General features: G+C 37.4%; 1 protein-coding gene and 1 pseudogene across 8 annotated transcripts in view; both read right to left on the bottom strand.

The window, feature by feature from the left end:
* The window catches only part of LOC110123631 (zinc finger protein 585A), a 60164-nt gene extending 44212 nt beyond the window's left edge, over positions 1–15952 (bottom strand). For 4 of the 8 annotated variants that reach the window (XM_070451749.1, XM_070451750.1, XM_070451751.1 and 1 more), the window contains exons 1-4: positions 15853–15952; positions 13004–13198; positions 4426–4552; positions 648–740 (exon numbers count right to left, since the gene is read on the bottom strand). In XM_070451749.1, coding sequence (XP_070307850.1) covers positions 648–740; positions 4426–4552; positions 13004–13081 — 298 coding nt within the window. In that variant the 5' untranslated portion in view covers positions 13082–13198; positions 15853–15952. Of the gene's footprint in view, positions 1–647; positions 741–4425; positions 4553–5225; positions 5287–13003; positions 13199–15852 lie in introns of those variants that run through there. The other 4 variants (XM_070451753.1, XM_070451755.1, XM_070451754.1 and 1 more) reach the window with 4 other exon arrangements.
* LOC110123674 (ribosomal protein uL24-like pseudogene) lies at positions 6502–13093 on the bottom strand (annotated as a pseudogene).
* Positions 15953–20544: the final 4592 nt, after the last annotated feature.

Below are 20544 nucleotides of genomic sequence, written 5' to 3'. Positions count from 1 at the left end.
AAAAATCAGTCAGCCAGGCAGAGAGTCCCCAGTCAGTATGAAGTCTCAAGTAATTTTGGAAGGAAAAGTCAGAAAGATACTCCTAACAGTTAAGTGACAGTGAGCCCTAAGTAATCAGCTGGATGAAAGGCACAGGGAATGGGAAAGTGAGAAATCTTAAGTCAGTGACTATGGAGAAAACAGGAAGAGAGCATGACTGGAAATAAAGTTTAGAACCATCTCACAATAAGAAATGAGGAGGACTAGCAGGAGTGGGAGTGTGTGACACATAGTAAGTTTTAAAGAAAGCAAATCCACAAACAGCTGAATACATAAAGAGTGAATCTCAGACAATGGGGAAAGCAGAAAGAAAAGAGTGTTAGAGAAAGCATAACCAAGAAAAAAAATATTTATTGAGGCAGATTGGCATGTGATCCAGAGGCCAAAAGCCAAGGGAGAAGATAGTTAGAATTGACAAAGGCATTTATGTAGAAGGCATTTAGTTTTTTGAGAGGCCAATGTCAAGGGCTCTCAAGAAATTAAAAAAAAGAAAAAACCAGAACCTTCCAGAAGAGTCATACTAATAGCAATTCAAAGATGCCAGCCTTTCTCAAGATGGCTGAGATTTACTCCCCTGTGTCCCATCAGTCTGGGTTACTCTCACTCACCTGGACAGCTCTGATATGGGCCCTCACCTTGCAATGCCCATGGCTCGTTTCCTTGTTCCAACATGAAAACCTCGGTTTCAGGAACTTGATATCCTGTTCATGAGAAATGATAAAAGGTCTTGCTTGCTTGTGCCTATGCTCAGTCATGTCTGACCTTTTGCGACCTCATGGACTGTAGCTGACCAAACTCCTCTGTCCATGGGATTCTCCAGGCAATAATACTGGAGTGAGTTGCCATTCTCTTCTCCAGGGGATCTTCCCAACCCAGGGATCAAACTGGGGTCTCCTGATTGCAGGCAGATTCTTTACCGTCTAAGCCACCAGGGAAGCCCACCATAAAGTATATACAAATCTATTCTAAAAAGTTAAAATTTATCAAAATTTATGCACACAAAAACTTATAACTGTACATGGCACCATTCGCAGTCCAGAGAAATGCAGACAAATGTAAAGATGCAATAGTAAATTATAATTGCATAAACTGTAGTGCATACTATACTGCTGTAATAATTTTGTAGCTACCTCCTATTGCTATTTCAGTAAGTTTAAGTGCTGTGAACATCCACTTAAAAAACCCTAATCATCACTTCATGAGCAATCCCTCTCTCCAGTAAATTGCACATAGCACTAAAAAGTAATCTCCCTGGGTTGTCATGTACTTTTTCATGTTCACTCAATACCATAAACCTTGAATATCATGGAACCCATACTAAGTGCTATTATAAGAAAAAGTTGAATTGCTTGATTAAGGTCCAGCTAATTGTGTTTCAGTCCATGGGGTCACAAAAAGTTGGACACAACTGAGCAACTGAACTGAACTGAATTGTTTCTGAGCCCAATCAATAAAGTCTTGTTGTTCAATGAGGCGTTGTTTTTCAGGAAACTAACCATGTATCTCTGAGAACAAAGTACAGTTAATCCTTGAACAACAGAGCTTTGAACTGCATGGGTCCACTCACATGGATTTTATTGAAAATATTTTCCAAGCTAAAGCTGTGGTTGCCAGCCATTTCAAGATAAACAAACTCAGTATAAAGACCATTCTAAAAAGAGAAAAAGAAATTCATAAAGCATTGCTATAGCTAAACCAGAAGATACAAAAACCTTGCACTTTTTAAGAAATACTTTTTTATCTTCTATTAAAAGTGGAGTTTTGGGCTTCCCTGCATAGGGAAGTGGCTCAAGGGTAAAGAATTTTCTGGCCAGTGCAAGAGACACAGGTTCAATTGCTGATCCTGGAAGATCCCACATGCTGTGGAGCAAATAAGTCTGTGTGCCACAAAAACTATTGAGCCTGTGCTCCAAAGCCTGGGAGCCACAACTACTGAACCCATGTGCTGCAACTACTGATGCCCTCTGCAACAAGATAAGCCACCACAATGAGAAGTCTGCACACTGCAATTAGAGTAGTCCCAGCTCACTGCAACTAGAGAAAAGCCTGCACAGCAACGAAGACCCAGCACAGCCAAAAATAATTTTTTTAATGTAGTTTTTATGTTGGTTCAGAATTACTGTAAGAGAAGTATATCTAGAAACTCTAATGCTATTTGAGAAAAAGCAAAGTAATTATATGATAAATTAAAGTAAAAGGAAGGTGAAGGGCCTAAAGAGAGAGGATATAATCCCAGTAAAAGATGGTTTGATAAATTTAGAAAGAGGTTTGGCTTTTAAAAAAGATAACAGGACAAGCAGCTTCTGCTGACCAAAAGGGAACACATGAGTTCCTAGATGTCTTTAAGAAAATCATTGAGGAGAAAGGATATTTGCTTGAACCAGTTTTTAATGCAGATTAAAGTGCTCTATTCTGGGGGGTGGGGGGAAGCCACAAAAGACAAAGAAGTAAGCACCAGAAATTAAGACAGGAACTAAAATCCTAACTAATTCCCTTGTTTTGTGCAAGTGCAGTTGAGTTTATGATCAGGACAACCCTTTACTATAAAGCTGCTAACACCCGAGCCTTGAAGGGAAAAGATAAACATCAGCTGCCAGTCTTTTGGCTGTAAAACAGGAAGGCCTGAACAGCAAGAAACTTCTTTCTGGATTGGTTCCACTGATGCTTGTCCCTTAAGTCAGGATGTACCTCACCAACATGGGACTGCCTTTTAAAGTTCTTTTGATATTGGACAATGCCACTGGCCACCCAGAACCCCATGAGTTCAACACCAAAGGTGATAAAGTGGTCTACTTGTCCACAAACACACATCTCTAGTGGAGCCCCTAGATCAGGGGGTCACAAGGATCATTAAAGCTTATTACACATGATAGTCCACAGAAAGGAATGTCAATGCTATGTAGAGAACCTTGACAAACATCAGGAAAGGCTGGAAGGATTATACCACTGCAGATGCCATTCTTGTTATAGAAAAAGCTATAAAAGTCATCAAGCCTGAACCATAAATTCCTGCCAGAGAAACTGTGTCCAGATGTTGTGCATAACTTTACAGCATTTACGGCCGAACCAATCGGGGAAATCATGAAAGACATTGAGAATAAGGCAAAAAAAGTGGAGGTGAAAGTGTGAAGGATTTGAAGATATGGATCTTGGAGAAATTCAAGAGCTAATAGACATCACACCACAGGCTTGGTAAATGTGAGGGCTTTCGAATCAGTGCCAGATGGTAGGAAACAGACAAAATAAGCAGCGCCAGAGAACAAACTGACATGAGACAGTTTAGCAGATGGGTTCCGCTTACTTAAGACTGTTTCTGACTTCTTTTACCACATGGACCTTTCTATGATATGGGCACCGAAACTAAAGCAAATGGTGGAAGAAGGATTGGTATGGTATAGAAGCATTTTTAGAGAAATGAAAAAGCGAAAAAGACAGAAATTATGATGCATTTCCGTAAAGTTACACTGAGTATGCCTGCTTCTCCAGCCTCAACTCTTCTACCTCCCCCACTTCTGTTGCCTCTGCCACCTCTGTCTCAGAAAACCAATTTATTTTCTTCCTCCTTCTCAGCCTACTTAATGTGAAGACGATGAAGATGAACACTTTTATGATGATCTACTTCCATCTAAAAAGTAATAAATACTCATCGTGCTATACAGTTAATAAACTTATCTGTTGTATATGCATGTGTCTTCCTGTGAAAATCTACTGATAAGAATTATATGAGGAGTTTTAGTTTCATCATCATCATTGCCGAAGTATTCATCATGTAAAATGTCATGCATAAGACCTATACTGAGGCTGACAGACTATTCTTACATAGGCACAAGGTGAGTGATATTTAACATAAAATTAATAATGTGTTAGTTTTCTTATTGTTTTATAACTTTGCTTTCCAAGAACTGCATTACTGTAAGTGTGCCTCTTTGGTAATTGTTTTCTCTAGCTTACTTTATTATAAGAATACAATATGTAATACATACAAAATATACATTGACTATTTATGTTAGTGGTAACATAAATAAAATAGGTATGTAACAGAAATAAGTAAAACATAATAAAATAAATAAAATAAAATAAATAACATAAATATAATAGGTAACATAAACCCAATAGGTAGGGATTCTTAGGTGGCTCAGACAGTAAAGAATCTGCCTGCAATGCAGGAGACCCAGGTTCGACCCCAGAAGATCCCCTGGAGAAGGGAATGGCTACCCACTCCAGTATTCTTGTCTGGAGAATTCCATGGACTGAGGAGTCTAGCAGGCAAAACCAAATAAGGGCAAAACCATCATATAAGTCAGATGTCTCATAGCATTCAGCACCTGAGAATAAGAACACTCTCAGTGGGGCCTTCCCTCAAGACACCCAGTTGACTGTGCTTACCTATTGAGAGCAAGTGGCTATAGGTCTCCAGCATCACATCCCGGTACAGGTTTTTCTGATCAAGATCCAATTGCTGCCACTCCTCTCTGCTGAAATCTACAGCCACATCACTGAAGGACACTGATCCCTGTAAGGGCACATTCCTGTTCAGCATGAATAATTAGCTTTGGAGGATGGAGACACTTTATTTAGGAATATAGAACTTGAGTTTTGTAGTTATTAGTTTGTCTCTTTTTTTTAAAGCCTCAGCCCCTTCATTTCCCTAAAAATTTATTATGAAATTTTATACAGAAAATGTAGAAGAATTATATAGGTAAAACCTATATAACCTATATAACTATATATAACCTATATAACCTATATAACTACCACTTATAATCTATCACTAACATGTTACTCTACTTGCTTTTACCACATATTTACCCATCCATCAATCCATCTTTTCTGTGCATTTCAAAAACTGTAGGTGCCAGTATACTTCCTTCTAAATACTTCAAAAATGCAAATCATTAAGTAGAGTATAACATGTTTTTATCGTTTTAAGGTAAGCCTTACATACAATGAAATGTACAAATCCTCCGAGTACCATTTGAAGTTTTGACAAATGCATATACTTGTGTAATCCAGGAACATTTAAAAAATAATATTTCATATAGAGTGTGCATGTGTGTATGCTAAGTCACTTCAGTCTATACAGAGTGTATATTAAATATCTAGTTTTACATAATATTGTATGGAAGAAAGAAGTCCAGTAAAGAATTTCTGATATTGTTCTATACTATGATCAGTCAATTACTCACTTTTCAAAACTGAAGACTGAAATAGGCTCTCTTGTAGTTTTCCAGCAACTGGATGAATAACCTAAAATATAATTTCTGAGCAATTTAGGCCAACCCATTATGCTAGTCCTGGAAACACAAAAATGAATTACTTATGTTTCTAATCTTCTAGCAACTTAAAAGACTTGGAAAATAAACAAGACCTATGTTTTTTTAAAAAAGAAAGTCACATATTCACTAAAGGGTTAAAAAGTAAATCTCCATGTAGAAAACACTGAGGTCCCCAAAAAGGAAAAATACATTTTACATGGGGGTTTAAGTTCACATTAACTGAGGAATTTAAGTTAGAAGATGAGAAATATAATACAGAATGGGGGTGGTGAGGGAGGTCATTTCCCAGAAAAGACAAAACCAAAGGTGTGGATATAGGAAAATATACGATGAGTTTGGAGAATAGCAAATAGCTCTGTGTAAATGAAGAGAAGTCTGCATGACATGCCAGGAAAGTGGTTATGGGAAAAACAGTTTGCTCATAGAACAAGTATGAATTTTCCACTTTAAGTAAAGGCAATTAAGCTAATCAGATTTATATTAAAATTTTTTTGTATTGCAGAATAACCAAAAAAATGATGAGGCACAGTTCCTTACAAAATGCTTTCTGGCTAATTAATGAAGAAGTTAGGATAGAATCAGAATAACATCATTTTATAATTCGTAATGAAATAACAGATTTAGACAATAATCATTAAAGGTTGCTGAACTGTTTCATGTGAAAGGCTGAAGTTTAAAATGAATGAATGAGCTAAGAACATCTGCAACGAATCAACAATTTTAACATCATAAAAAGAGATAACCAGGTATTATGTGCCTCCTGATATGATAAATAAAGAAAAATACAACCTGAAACTCATTAAGCCTCTAGATCCAACAAATTATTCATATGTAAGGCTTCCTTGGTGCCTCAGGGGCAAAGAATCCGCCTGCAATGCAGGAGATGGGGGTTCACTCCCTGGGTTGGGAAGATTCCCTGGAGAAGGAAACGGCAACCCACTCCAGTATTCTTGCCAGGGAAATCCCATGGACAGAGGAACCTGTCCATGGTTATAATCCATGGGGTCGCAGAGAGTCAGACACAACTTAGTGACTAAACAACAACAATGTGAAGTGTAGAGGAAAATGTTCAACAATATCAAGACTAAAACATAAGCTAAATCCAGAAGGCAGCAAATGATCTGTTTCTTCAAAAATAAATCACAAAAGAAAAAAATATGGAGGGGAATCTTTTTTTTTTTAACAGTTTTTAATGAAAGCTGTAGACAAGATGATTTATTCCTGCATCTTCTCAATTGTTTTTCTTATATTTGCCCTTTTCCTTTCCTACTTGGTGAGATTTGGCTTTACCTTCGAGGATCTTTTTGTGGTCTTTGGCCAGTGTGTCTGGTGATAACCACCTTGCTGGGGTGAATGCCCACATGGACAGCTGTGCCATTAGCCTTCTCCTGCTGCACTCGTTCAATGTAGATGACATATTTCTTCCTGTAAACCTGGACTACTTTGCCAATTTGCTGCCCTTTGTAGTGCCCTCATACAACCTGAACTTCATCATCCTTTCGGATGGGCATGGATCGAACGCTGTACTTCTGTCTTAGCTTTTTAGAAAGAGGAGAAGACGTAATTTTCCTGCGAACGTGGGAAGACGCATGGAAATGCCTTTTTTGATTCATGCTTAGGTCAGAAGTCACAAAGGGACTGAACTTCATTTTGGCTGCTGGTGCTTCAATGATGGCCACAGAAGGGAAGAGGGGAATCTTTTCTTTATTAAAAGAGACTAAGAGAATGCCCCGGCGGTTCAATGGTTGGAAGCTGGAGCTTTCACTGCCGAGATCCTGGGTTCAGTCCCTGGTTGGGATCTAGGATCCCACAAGCCTTGTGCTGTGCTCCCCAACTCCCTCCCCCCCAAAAAAGAGACTTCAGAGTCATACTAACCAAGTGCAATTTATGGACCTTGTTTGGCTCTTAATTAAAGCAAACCAACATTAAAAAGATACTTATGGCAGGTCTGTATGTATGTCTGTGTGCATGCTCAGTTGTGTCCAACTTTTTGCAACCCCATGCCCGCCATGCTCCTCTGTCCATGGGGTTTTCCAGGCAAGAATACTGGAGTGGGTTGCCATTTCCTCATCCAGAGTATCTTAAGAGAAATTCAAATAAAAACTGTATATTAGATGATACATTGAAATTACTGTCACTATGTTATAGGTGTGATAATGGCTTTATAGTTACATTAAACAAAAAGGAAAAAAAAGAATTCTCATATCTTAAGAGATATACAACAAAGTATTCACAGATAAAATGGCTTTTGGAATTTACTTTAAAATAATATGGCAGTTGGGGAGGAGGGTGACTTTAGTTAATATAAAATGACAGAATATTGATGACTACTAAAGCTGAGTGATCAGTATAATAGATACAAGGGTTCCTTATACTATTCTCTTTACTCTTGGATATGTCTACATTTTTTTTCATAATAAAAATTTTTTTTTTTAAACATGATCTGCTGCTGCTGCTGTTGCTGCTAAGTCACTTCAGTCGTGTCCGACTCTGTGCAACCCCATAGATGGTAGCCCGCTAGGATCCTCTGTCCCTGGGATTCTCCAAGCAGGAATACTGGAGTGGGTTGCCATTCCCTTCTCCAATGCATGAAAGTGAAAAGTGAAAGTGAAGTCTCTCAATTGTGCCCGACTCTTAGCGACCCCATGAACTGCAGCCTACCAGGCTCCTCCGTCCATGGGATTTACCAGGCAAGAGTACTGGAGTGGGTTGCCATTGCCTTCTCTGTTAAACATGATCATTTATATTTTAAAAATCTAGTCTGGAAATGCATAATTGAAGGAATGACTTATTTCCACCTGGATTCATAAACACTTAAAAAAGGGATTATAGGGACTTGAACATCCCACACTCAGCAAATTGCAGAAATAACAGAGAGAGTATTATCAATGCTATAGAAAAGCAAACAATATCTAATCAATATTTATAGGATATTCCAACAAAAGAAAAATACACATTCTTTTCAAGAACCCAGAGAACAATGACGAAGACAGACCATATCTTAGGCTGTGAAACAAATCTCAAAAAACTGGAAAGAACTGAAATAACACAAAGTTGTTCTCTGAAAATAATGGAATCCAATTAAAAATCAGTAACAGAAAGACAACAGAAAAATCTCCAAAGGAATTATGTTAGAAAATAGTAACAAAAACTGAAAAGTCACAAAATATCTTAAAATCAATCAACATACTTCTAAATAAACTACAAGTCAAAGAGAAATCCTCAAAAGAAATTTAGAAAATACAGAGAACTGAAAGAAAATGAAAAATACTACATATCAACTCATCTTATCTCTTATTACCATTAAGTGCTATTCTTTTAAAATCTTTGTCATGCTGGGCAAAAATGGTAATGCATTATCTTTACAGTTATTTGATTACTAACTAAATCAAAATTTTTATGTTTATTGGCTGGTAAAAAATATGTAACATATCAAAATCTGTGAGATGCTGAAAGGGAAATTTCTAGAAAAGGTGAAACACACAATCCAAATAAAAAATGGGCAGAGGATCTGAATAAGGTATTTTTCCAAAGAAAATATACAGATTTCCAACAGATATATGAAAACATGTTCAACATCACTAATGATCAGGGAAATACAAGTTAGATTCACAATAAGATACCACTTTTCACATGTTAGAATGGCTATTATCAAAAAAACCCACCCCACAAAACAAAAACAAAAAATACCACAAGAAATAACAAGTGTTGGCAAAGAAGTGAAGAAAAGGGAATCCTTGTGCACTACTGGAAGAATGTAAACTGGTACAATCACTATGGAAAATACTATGGAAGTTCCTCAAAAGATTAGAAATATAATCTTTCTTGTTTATAAGAAAGTTTATTAACTTGTGCAAGTTAATAAATATCTTAAAGGTTCTCAACACAAGAAAAACATCTGTAACTACGTGTGATGAAAACTAGATTTATTGTGGTGACCATTTCACAATATACACAAAGATTGAATAATGTTGTATACCTAAAACTAATGTGGGATATGTCAATTACATCAATTTTAAAAAAAGAAAAAGGAAAGGGGAAAGTTCTCAAGTCAATAATCTAAATTCCTACCTCAAGAAAGTAGAAAAAGAAAAACAAAATAAACCCAAAGCAAGCAGAAAGAAGAAAATAATAGTAAATAAATATCAATGAAATTGAAAACAAATTTTTTTTAAAACTAGAGAAAAATCAATAACACACAATGTATTATTTGGGGAAAAAAATAAATAAAATTGCTAAATCTTGCTGACTGACCCAGTAATCAAGGATTAAAAAGATACAAATCACCAGTGTCAGGAATGAAATAGGACTATGATTACAGATCTGGCAGCCATTAAAAGAAAAATAAGGGAATACAAAAATTCTATGCTGGTAAAGAGTCAGCAATTTAGAAGAAATGGACCAATTCCTCAAAAACCACAAACTAGGCAGGGTTGGCGGACTTGAGAAGGAATGAAGATGGCGGAGTGAGGCTCGTTGAGTCTATCTGGCCTTTGGGCCAGGGAGCGGGCCGGCCCCAGGGCTCTGGAGTGCTTCTGCTGGCCCCTGCAAGGAAGAACAGTTTCCTTGCCATTTAGGTGCTTTTATATTCATCTCAAAAAGAAAACAAAATGCTGAACTCGGGATTTGGCAAGTATTTCTACATTGTCTCCTGGAGTGGGGTAGTCCTACTTCTTTTATCCGGTCACCTTCCCTATTGAAATGTGGATATCTCTCCTCTACACTTTACCTCCATGATTTGGATTGGAAAAGGCTGCTTTTCTTTTTGTTCCACCACTCAGATTCAACACAGAGAAGCTCCTGGGGTGCAGTCATCCTGCCAGGTTCTCTTGGAAGAAAGAAGCAGCTGACATGTATCTTCAGCTGCTATTTGCTTAATCACAAAGAAATTATTTCAAAAGCTGAAGGCTGATGTCTGATTTGAAACAGATGCTTTGATGGTGATGTTTGTGAATTCTTTACCTTTTGTTCCAAACAAGAAGACTGAATATAAATAGTAGGACATCAGGGTTTTGGGTTTTTTTAACGTCTTCCAGTTTTAACCACTATCATGATAAGCACAGTTGAGACTTGGCAACAGTAAATTCCAGATATATGTTCTAATTTGAAGTGAATGAGATGCTTAAAGAGATGGCTTACATATGTATCTAAATCCTGGCTTATCCTTTGACATGGATTTACTAGGTAAGAACAAAGGTCCCATTTTGCAATAAAACCCTTGATGTGATAAAGAAAAAAAGAAAACCACAAACTAGCAAAACTTACATTATGGCATAGATAATTCAATTAAAATCATAATTTAAAATCTCCTGAAAAAAAAATCTCCAGGCCCAGATAGTTTTACTAGAGTTCTACTAAATTTTTAAAGAAGCGTTAGTCTCATTTTTACATAATCCCATTCAGAAAGTAAAGGAGGAGGAAGCCCTTCTAATTAAGCCCAACAAATTTTATGAAGTCAGTATTATTACCCTGATACCAAAATAGGACAAAGACAGTACCAAAAAGAAAACTACAGACCAGTATCTCTTTTATGAATTTAGATGTAAACATCTTAAACAAAATACTGGCAGACTGGATCCAGCAATGAATAAAAATAACCATGGACCACAATAAACAGGAATTTATGGAAGAATTCTCTGTATTATATTCTGCAATGCTCTTTGAATCTGTAATTATTTCAAAACAAATAAAAGTTGAAAAAATATATTGGAGAAAGATTATTCTCATAAGAGAACATTCTGAAATGAGCAAAACTGGAAAATAAGTCGTGAAAACCACTGCAGAATTCAGGTGGGAGAATACAAATTTCTTACTTACCTAAAGAAAGGCTGTAGTAAGGCTATAGAACAGATTGATATTAATTATTAAGGAGATAAAATTGATACCAAGTGTGAAGATGAGATAATGGGACTCAAGTAACTCTCAGTTATCAGTTTTGTGTTGCTATAGATTCTAAGGTCACAGATGAATTTAAGGACTAGAGGTGGAGGCTGGGGGAAGAAGACAAGAATTAATAAATTTTGTACATATTGAGATATACAAGGAGGGACACTAGGCAGATGGATACAGAGCTAGTATGGAGATGATTCAGTTGTACTAATATGTATAAAGCAGGTTACTGAATTCAGAGGAGGGAATAAGCATGTAGGGAGGACAGGACAGAGAAAGTATTAAAGAAACTTGTGGTTTTTCATACCATGTGGCAACTAAACTTGTGCACCACAACTACTGAAGCCTGTGTGCTCTAGGGCCTGTGCTCTGCAACAAGAGAAGCCACCACAATGAGAAGGCCACACATCACAACAACTAGAGAAAGCCCGCTGGCAGCAATGAAGACCTAGCACAGTCAAAAATAAATAAATACAAAATTTTTTTAAAAGATGCTCTTAAGATTTTAATGTCTAAAATTATGATGTTTAAAAGCTATCTTTTTTATTTCTTCATTTAACTGTCTTCAAAGATTCTAGATGGCCTCTTTGCAATGTATTTATTCTGTTTAGGAGGCTTAAAACATTATCATTTCTCTGAAAATGTATCCTATATACTTGAAAAGACTATACATGCTCTAATCTTTCTCTTTCATACACTTCCACATTCACAATCTACTTCACACCAAAACCCTGGCCCCTGAACCCTATGCCATCAATAATTAAATGAGGAATCAAGAAGATGTCATATCCATGGTTTTGACTCCACACCAAATGAGCTTCTTATAAACAATCTGTCCAGGGGAAAAAATCTCCTTACTTAAAGATAACAATAAAAATCTAATGTACAAAGACATTATAAGCAAAAAGAATGAAAGAAAAAAGAGATTTAAAGGAACATGCTAGAAATAAGCTGCCACACAATTAAACACATTCACCATGAATTCAAGGAATTCACTAAAACAAGCAACAACTTAATTAAGTAAATAGGGATGTAAGAGTCCAAGAAATAAATTCTGGAAAAACAGGTTAAGAAATTGTTATTTAATTGTTTAAAAAAAAATGGCAGATCTCAGTAAAGAAAGAAAAAGTAACACAGAAACAGTTTTCTCTGCAAGCAATAAAAACATTCTGTGAAAAATTGGCATTGGCCAATCTCAATCTTATTAAAAGTAGACTTTTTATTTTTATTTATTTTTAAAGTAGAATTTTAAAAATAAAAGTCATAATACCTACAAGGGAAAATATAGTAAATGGAAATTAAAGATTTGATGGGAAAGTTAATATGTTCCTAGAAATATACCCATTTAATCTGCAATTTACATTTTATTTCTTTGAGATAAATTATTTCTCTAGATTATTTTTCCCTGGAAAAGGAAATGGCATCCCACTCCAGTACTCTTGCCTGGAGAATTCCATGGACAGAGGAGCCAGACAGGCTACAGTCCTTGGGATCACAAAGAGTCAGACACAACTGTGTGACTAACTTTCACTTAAACTTTTTACTTCCAGATTATTTTTGAGCATTGTTTTGCTGTGAATAGTTAATACATTTGACTTCTGAATCTATATTTATAATTTTCAGTTCTTTTACTATCATTGACTGGTTGGGACATCAAGGTTACATTGTTAAAAAAATGAAACAAATACCAAAAACAAGGTTGGGAATAACTTTAGGTATGATCTTTATCCAAAACCTTGTTGTAAAGATCAAACTACTCCCAGAATGAATTTCCACCCACTGGGATTCCTCCTCCTCACCTCACGTGAGCTGCCACGTTCCTCTGGAGCCAGGCCCAGAGATTTCTGGGGAGAGGTCCGATTAGCTGGCATGGTCATGCTGGGTCTCAACCTTTATTCTCTCAGCAAACTAAAGTTTGGTGCACATATAAACTCAAGCAGAGCCGCTGAAGAGTGGTGAGGTGAAGTCTGGAGGAAGATCTAGTCCAGAGGCTCCTGGAAAGATAATGTCCACATGGTCAATCATCGCATCAACATTTCCAGGGAACTCCAAGGCGTAGTTTCCTGAGCCAGACACCACAGAACAGTGGTTCTCAAACTTGAGTGTGCACGCGAATCACCTGGAGGATCTGTTAAAATAGTAATACAGTTAAAAATCTGCACACTCTAACAGTTTCTGATTCAGCAGGTCTAGGATAGGGCCCATCTCAGATTATTCAGGTTGTTCTAACAAAATACCACCAATTGGGTAGCTTATAAACAACAAAAAGTTACTGCTCATAGTTCTGGAAGCTGGGAAGTCCAAGATCAAGGCGTCAGCATGATCATGTTTTGATGAAGGCACTCTTCCTGGTTCAAAGCCAGCACCTTCTAGCTGTGTCTTCACATAGTGGGAGGGGCTAGGGAGCTCTCTGTTGTAGGGAGTTCTGGTGTCTCTTTTGTATGGGCACTAATCCCATTCACCAGGGTTCTACTTTTATGACCTAATCATTCCCCAAAGGTCCCATCTTCTAACACCATAATTTTGGGTTTTGGATTTTAACATATGAATTTGGGAGGAACAAATATTCAGATCATAGCAGGGCCCCCAAATCTGCATTTCTAACATTTCTATTAGGTGATGCTAATATTGCTGTTTCAGGAACCCCATTTTGAGAACTAGCACTATGGAGTATAGGCTTCCCAGTTGGCCCAGTGGTAAAGAAACTGCCTGCCAATGCAGGAGACACAGGTTCAATCCCTGGGTCGGGACAATTCCCTGGAGAAAATGGCAACCCATTCCAGTATTCTTGCCTAGGAAATCCCACGAACAGAGGAGCCTGGTGGGCTACAGTCTGTGTGGTCACAAAGTCAGATGCAACTGAACATACACGTACTCTGTGGAGGACAGAAAGTTTAACAAATCCTGTGATAAGTTATTCATGGTAAAATATGGGAAAAAACATGAGATACAGAGTAACAGTACTAAAGATGTGAACTGCAGCTCAACTATTTTTTGGCTATGAGAAAATGAAGAAGTTATTTTAGCTTTAGTTTCAAAAATAAGAATGAAAGTGTCTACCTCATAGAATTATGAAAATTAAATGCGATGGTGCTTGTAAAGTACTCAATACCTCCCTGGAACACAAGAAGTATGCAATAAATATCAGCAATTACCATGCACTATTAGATATTAAAACAATATAAAACAACATAATCAAAGCAAAAACAACAGACCACACAATGATTTATGTATGTATTAATTAATGATTTATGTATGTGACATTCAACTGAATGTACACAAGACATTCATTGCATAAGTGGTGTTGATGTAACTGGCCAGCCACCTGGAACAAAACAAACTAGATCCCCATCTCACACTATACTTTAGATTGATTTCCAACAGGAACAAGTATTTGAAGTATACACATTTTTAAAACCTCAAAGAAAAAAAAAACCTCAGCGAATATTAAAATAAACTTTAGGAGAATACATTTGTATAATATTCTGGTGGAGTAGGAGGGATCTTGCTTATAAATATCTAACTTATAAATGAGATCTAACTTAAAAATGAGAGAAAACCCAGAAACTATAAAAGAAAAAACAAATATTTATGATTATACATTAAGGTACACTTAAAAATGAGAGAAAACCCAGAAACTATAAAAGAAAAAACAAATATTTGATTATACATTAAGATACACCTTAAAAATAAAAATGAAGATATATATATATAAAATTTTTCAATATGTGATGACAGGTTATCCCTAATAGTAAAAAAACAAACAAACAAAAAAAAACAACTAGCAACCAAATAGATTTAAAAAAAGTGACAAAGGACATGCAAATTCACAGAAAAGGAAATTTAGATGGCCGACTGCATTAGAACAATTAGATATAATTTTTCCCTCAGAACTGTAAAAGCTTTTTTTTAAATGCTGGAAAGCATTTTGGAAAATGAGCTCTTAGATAAATTAGTGGTGGGTGCTTAAATGGCTATAGTATCTTTTGAGTTATTTAGGTACAACTATTACTAAAAATACAAATAACTGTTCCTAATAATAGTTTCAAATATACAAACCAGAAACTGGCAGAAAGAAGGGCAAGAGGACAAATAACCTTTCCAATGTGAGTTTACCTGTCTCGGTAATTAATTAAGCAGAGAAAATAATATGGAAATTAATTCGCTATGAAACAATATAATTATTAGAGAACACACATTGCTTTTCTGTAAAAGATGAATGACATTTATGGAAACTGACCCTGAACTGGGCCATAAGCAATTTTTACCCTTGAGCCTCACCCAGAGGCATTATCTGAAATAAGGATGCCCTTCTGAATAATTCACGAGTCAAAGAAAAAACTGAAATTCAAAAAGACAAAAAACCCCAAACACTGAGATGTGAGCAATAAGGTAAATGCTTGTGAATGTTTAGAAAACAAGCTCATGACAGACCCCATGCTGACTCCCCAAGCCCTACCACTGACCACAGACTTCCATCACTGGGCCCAAAAATCCCAGTCGCTCATCTTAAAGATACTCATCGTTGCCCAGAACCCCGTCACTGAACTCTTTGATACCAATCAAGAGACGCCACAGACCCGACCCCCCACCACTGAAGCCGAAAACCATCATCACTAACTCCACGGACAAGCCTTCCATCACTGACCTCACAGAACTCCTAAATCAAGACCAACCAAAATCACCACAGACACCTCTCGGAAATAAGTGTGAAAAAGCTCCCCACACAAGCCGCAAAAAAAAAAAAAAAAAAAAAAAAAACCCTCCGCGAGGCACTTCCGCTTCCAGTCAGACCTCTAGCACTGCCCCTTACGGACGGTTGGCATTGCGCATGCCCCGAATTACTTTGACAGCCGCGTTCAGCAGGGCGAGGAGAAGTTAAGAGGCTTTGTGCAGTTTCCCCGGGGGGCGCTGTTAGGTAGAGAACATGGCTGCACCCAATGCTGCTTCTGCGAGCGGGCCGCCATCTTGGAAGTGTGTCCATTCCGTACACCGGAGAAATAGGCCTCGGTGGGTTTTTCGAGTGAGGCAAAGGTTACTACACCTCCAATATTCTTGCCTGGAGAATCTCATAGAAAAGGAGTCTGGCGGGATACAGTCCATGCGGTCGTAAGAGTGGGTCACGACTTAGCGACTAAACAACAGCAGGGGATTGCCGCAGGGACAAACACTCAGGGAGTGTGGCGAGGTCAGAATGGGAGTCCACCCCTGGATGAAAAGACTTGACAGAAAAATGTTAGAATGGGCAATCCGCTGAGGAAGGGTGGTACAGCCTTTGATGCAAGAAAGCACTGGGGCAAACAGGGTTAGAAGTTAGAATATAGTCCTTAGCTCTCTAGTGGCTCAGATGGTCAAGAATCTGCCTGCAATCGAACCTTAGTTCGATTCCTGGGTAGGGAAGATCCCCTGGAGAAGGGAATGGCAACCCACTCCAGTGTTCCTGCCTGGAGAATTCCATGGACAGAGGAGCCTAGTGGGCTGCAGTCCATGGGGTTGCAAAGAGTCGCACACGACTGAGTGACTAACACATGAAGGGCTGGTGGGGGGAATGGAAACTTGCTGCTGCTGCTACTGCTAAGTCGCGTCATTCGTGTCCGACTCTGTGCGACCCCATAGACGGCAGCCCACCAGGCTCCGCCGTCCCTGGCATTCTCCAAGCAAGAACACGAGTGGGTTACCATTTCCTTCTCCAATGCATGAAAGTGAAAAGTGAAAGTGAAGTCGCTCAGTCGTGTCCGACTCTTTGCGACCCCATGGACTACAGCCCACCAGGCTCCTCCTCCATGGGATTTTCCAGGCAAGAGTACTGGAGTGGATACAGACTTGTATCCCCATTAATCTTCACTAGACTTCACCTTAACAACTGCAAGGAAAACAATAACAGGCAACAACAATAATAACAGTCTTTAAGATGGTCGTGCATGCGTGCTAAGTCGCTTCTTTCCTGTGCAACTCTTTGTGACCCTAAGGTCTGAGCCCACCAAGCTCCTCTGTTCATGGGATTCTCTAGTCAAGAACACTGGAGCGGATTGCCATGCCCTCCTCCAGGTCAATGTGTGGCTAAAAGTACTTAAGGAAAACTACTATTTTTATTTACTTGTAGATTAAAATCTAAGTAATAACAATGTCCTTACTATATAAATGAAGCCTTAAGTCCCATCTCTGACTCCTCTGTAACTTCTCCTATATATGGAAATTCTGGAGCAGCTAACACTCTCCCCATCCCCATCCCCTGTTTTTTTGGGGGGGAGGGGGGAATGTGAGTGTAAAGTCCACAAAGACAGTAGTTAACAATACTGTATTATATACTTGAAAATTGCTAATAGAGTAGATCCTAAATGTTCTTACCACACACACACACACACACACACAAAAGGTAATTATGTGAGGTGATGGATGTGTTAACTAACCTTATTGTGGAAATCATTTCTCAATATATCCATGTATCAAATCATGTTATGTGACAATTATATCTCAACAGAGCTGAAAAAATAAGTTATCTCTCATCTTAACTTTAATAACCCTTATATGGTTTACTCATAGCTACATGCAACCCAATATGTCACCTTTCTTTTTTCTCCCTAATAACAGAATCCAGATTTTAATTGAAGCAGCACTGTGCCCAGCTGAAGGATTATCCTGCCTCCCTTGCATATCCTGACTCCCATGGATATGTTCATGTGATTAAGTTTCCATCCCTGAGATGGAGGCAAAAGTGTTGTATAGTGCTTTCTGTGATACCTCTTGAGAGGGCTGCTTGAAGTGAGATGACCCAAAAGAAAGGTCCCCACTTCTTATCTTCTACCAGCTTTTTCTTTCTTCCTTCTTCCCAAAATGCAGATTTATTTGCTGTAGTGGCAGTAGGCTTTTCAGATCATGAGGTGACCTTGAAGATGGAAATGTAAAAGAAAAATTGCATTGGACAAGTTACACAGGCAAGGAAGACCAGATTGAGACTATTGCAGTAAGGCTCAAGTCTATTCATATAGGAGAGAGAGAACGAATTCAGTTCTAAATACAATAATAGGGACAGCTCAGGACAGCTAACAGGTAGGTCAAAGAAGTCAATGGGTAGAAAATTACTAACAGGGAACTTGGTTATAGATATTAAGGATTGGGGGGATTCTTGTTAAACTGGTTTGGCAGTCTTCTTGCTGAACTGGGTTCAGCAGACCAAGGACAGAATGTCAAGGCCTCAGAGAGTTCTCATTAAAAGTTTTTGGTCAAGGAGGGAATCCTTGTCAGAGCTCCATGTTAAGATAATAGAGTGGTAAAAAAGGAGCATGCATTCTTAAGACAAGGAAAGGAAATGGGAGGTATTAAAAATTGCAAACCCCAGAAGAATGAATGAAAAAGAAATATAACTAATAAACTGATTTGGCAACAATGGAGGGATTAAAAGAAATCAACTATAAACAAAAATTAATTGTATGTCAGCAATAATCCATCAGAAAATAGGAAAGACAAAATATTCCATTTGAACAATTTTTAAAGTTCTAAGAAATAACTCTAAGAGGAGATTTCAGAGATTTTCATGTATAAAACTGTGAAATCCTAATGAAGGACCTAAAAGATCTCAATAAAGGGATATATATCCCACATTTATGGAATGGATGCTTAATATAGGAAAAATGTCAACTCTTGCCATATTTAATATAGATTCAAGGCAATTCCAGTGAAAATCTCAAAAGGACTGTTTATTATTTGACAAGATTATTAAAATGGGTATACCAGTATATTTATGAAAGAAGCATAGCAAAGAATATTCTGATGAAAGGAAAAGAGGGGGATGTAACTTTATAAGATATTGTAAAACTATAAGAAATTGTAAAAACTGTATAAGAAATTGTAAAACTAAACTTTTAAAAACAGAGTATTTTATATAACAACTGAAATAGAAAAAGAATGTAAAAACCAGAAATAGAATCATGTGTACCTGAGAACTCAGTAATTCTGTAACTGTTTATCCTCTTTCCTCTTATTTTTGCATCTTATTTAAGAAATCCCTTCCCACCTCAAGGTCTTAAAGATTCTTACCTGTATTTTCTACTATAGGTGGAAAATGCAATGCAATATAAAATACACAGCATAACCTTCAAGTATTCTTACCAAAAGTGTTTAACCTGAATCTAAACAAGGTATTAGATCTAACTTCCAGGTAATATAGGTCATGAAGGAACAAGTTAAGAAATATTTTAAGTTTAAAAAATCAGAAAAATTCAGAATGTGGAATATTCTGTAAGACCAATGGCACAGACTCTTAAAATTTTGTATCAGAGAAAAAATGGTTCTAGATCAAGAAGGATAAAGTAAAAGAACAACTAAATGCAATGCATGTATCTTGACTGACTTCTGGTTCCCTCTCCTGGCTTAAAAAAAAAAACAAAAAACACTTTTTAAAAAAACTGAGGACTTCCCTGGTGGTCCAGTAGTTAAGAATCCACTTGCCAATGCAGGAGACATGGGTTTGATCCCTGGTCTAAGACGATTACACATGCCTCGGGGCAGCCAAGTCCAGCACCACAACTACTGAAACCCAGGCACAGTAGGGCCGAGTTTTACAACAAGAGAAGCCATCGCAATAAGAAACAATGAGAATAGCTTAGAGAATAGAGAACAGCCCCAAAGCCCCAGCCTGCTGTAACTAGAGACAGCCCACAGCAGCAACAAAGACTCAGTGCAGCCAAAAATATAAATAAATAGATTTTAAAAAATAATAATACAAAAAAGAACAACTCTGGAAGTAATTTGGGGCACAAATGGAAAAATATTAACATGAACTGAATATTACATGATACTTCAAAACTATTCTGCTTTTTCTTAGGCATGGCATGGTAATATTCTTGGTCAGAATGTTCTTATTATTAGCAAATACATAATAAAATATTTAGGGGTGAAGAATGATGATGTTTAAAACTATTCAAGTCAGTCAGCACACCTCACAGGAAACCTGCCAGTTAAAGTTTTCTAGGATTAGAATTCCTCTTGATTTTGATTTTTTTATACCAAAACTTCGTAGAATATATTTAATCCCCAATACAACATCTTCCAGCCAATGATTAATAACAAGGAGGAAAAAGTAACAAAATTATGTATGGGGAAAGCCCCTATGTACACTGTAAATACAAATGGTACTCCATCAGAATAAGGTGTAGATAGTATAAAAAATGTTTCTTGTTGTTACTCAGTCGATAAGTTGTGTCTGATTCTTCACGACCCCATGACCGTAACCCAACAGGCTCCCCTGTCCATAGGATTTTCCAGGCAAGAATACTGGAGTAGGTTGTGATTTCCTTCTCCAGAGGATCTTTTTGACACAGGGATTGAACCCGAGTCTCTT

This window comes from Odocoileus virginianus, chromosome 20 (genome assembly GCF_023699985.2).
Source record: "Odocoileus virginianus isolate 20LAN1187 ecotype Illinois chromosome 20, Ovbor_1.2, whole genome shotgun sequence".
Lineage (NCBI taxonomy): Eukaryota > Metazoa > Chordata > Mammalia > Artiodactyla > Cervidae > Odocoileus > Odocoileus virginianus.
The sequence above is the reverse complement of the archived record's forward strand: the minus strand, read 5'-3'. Positions and strand labels throughout refer to the sequence as shown.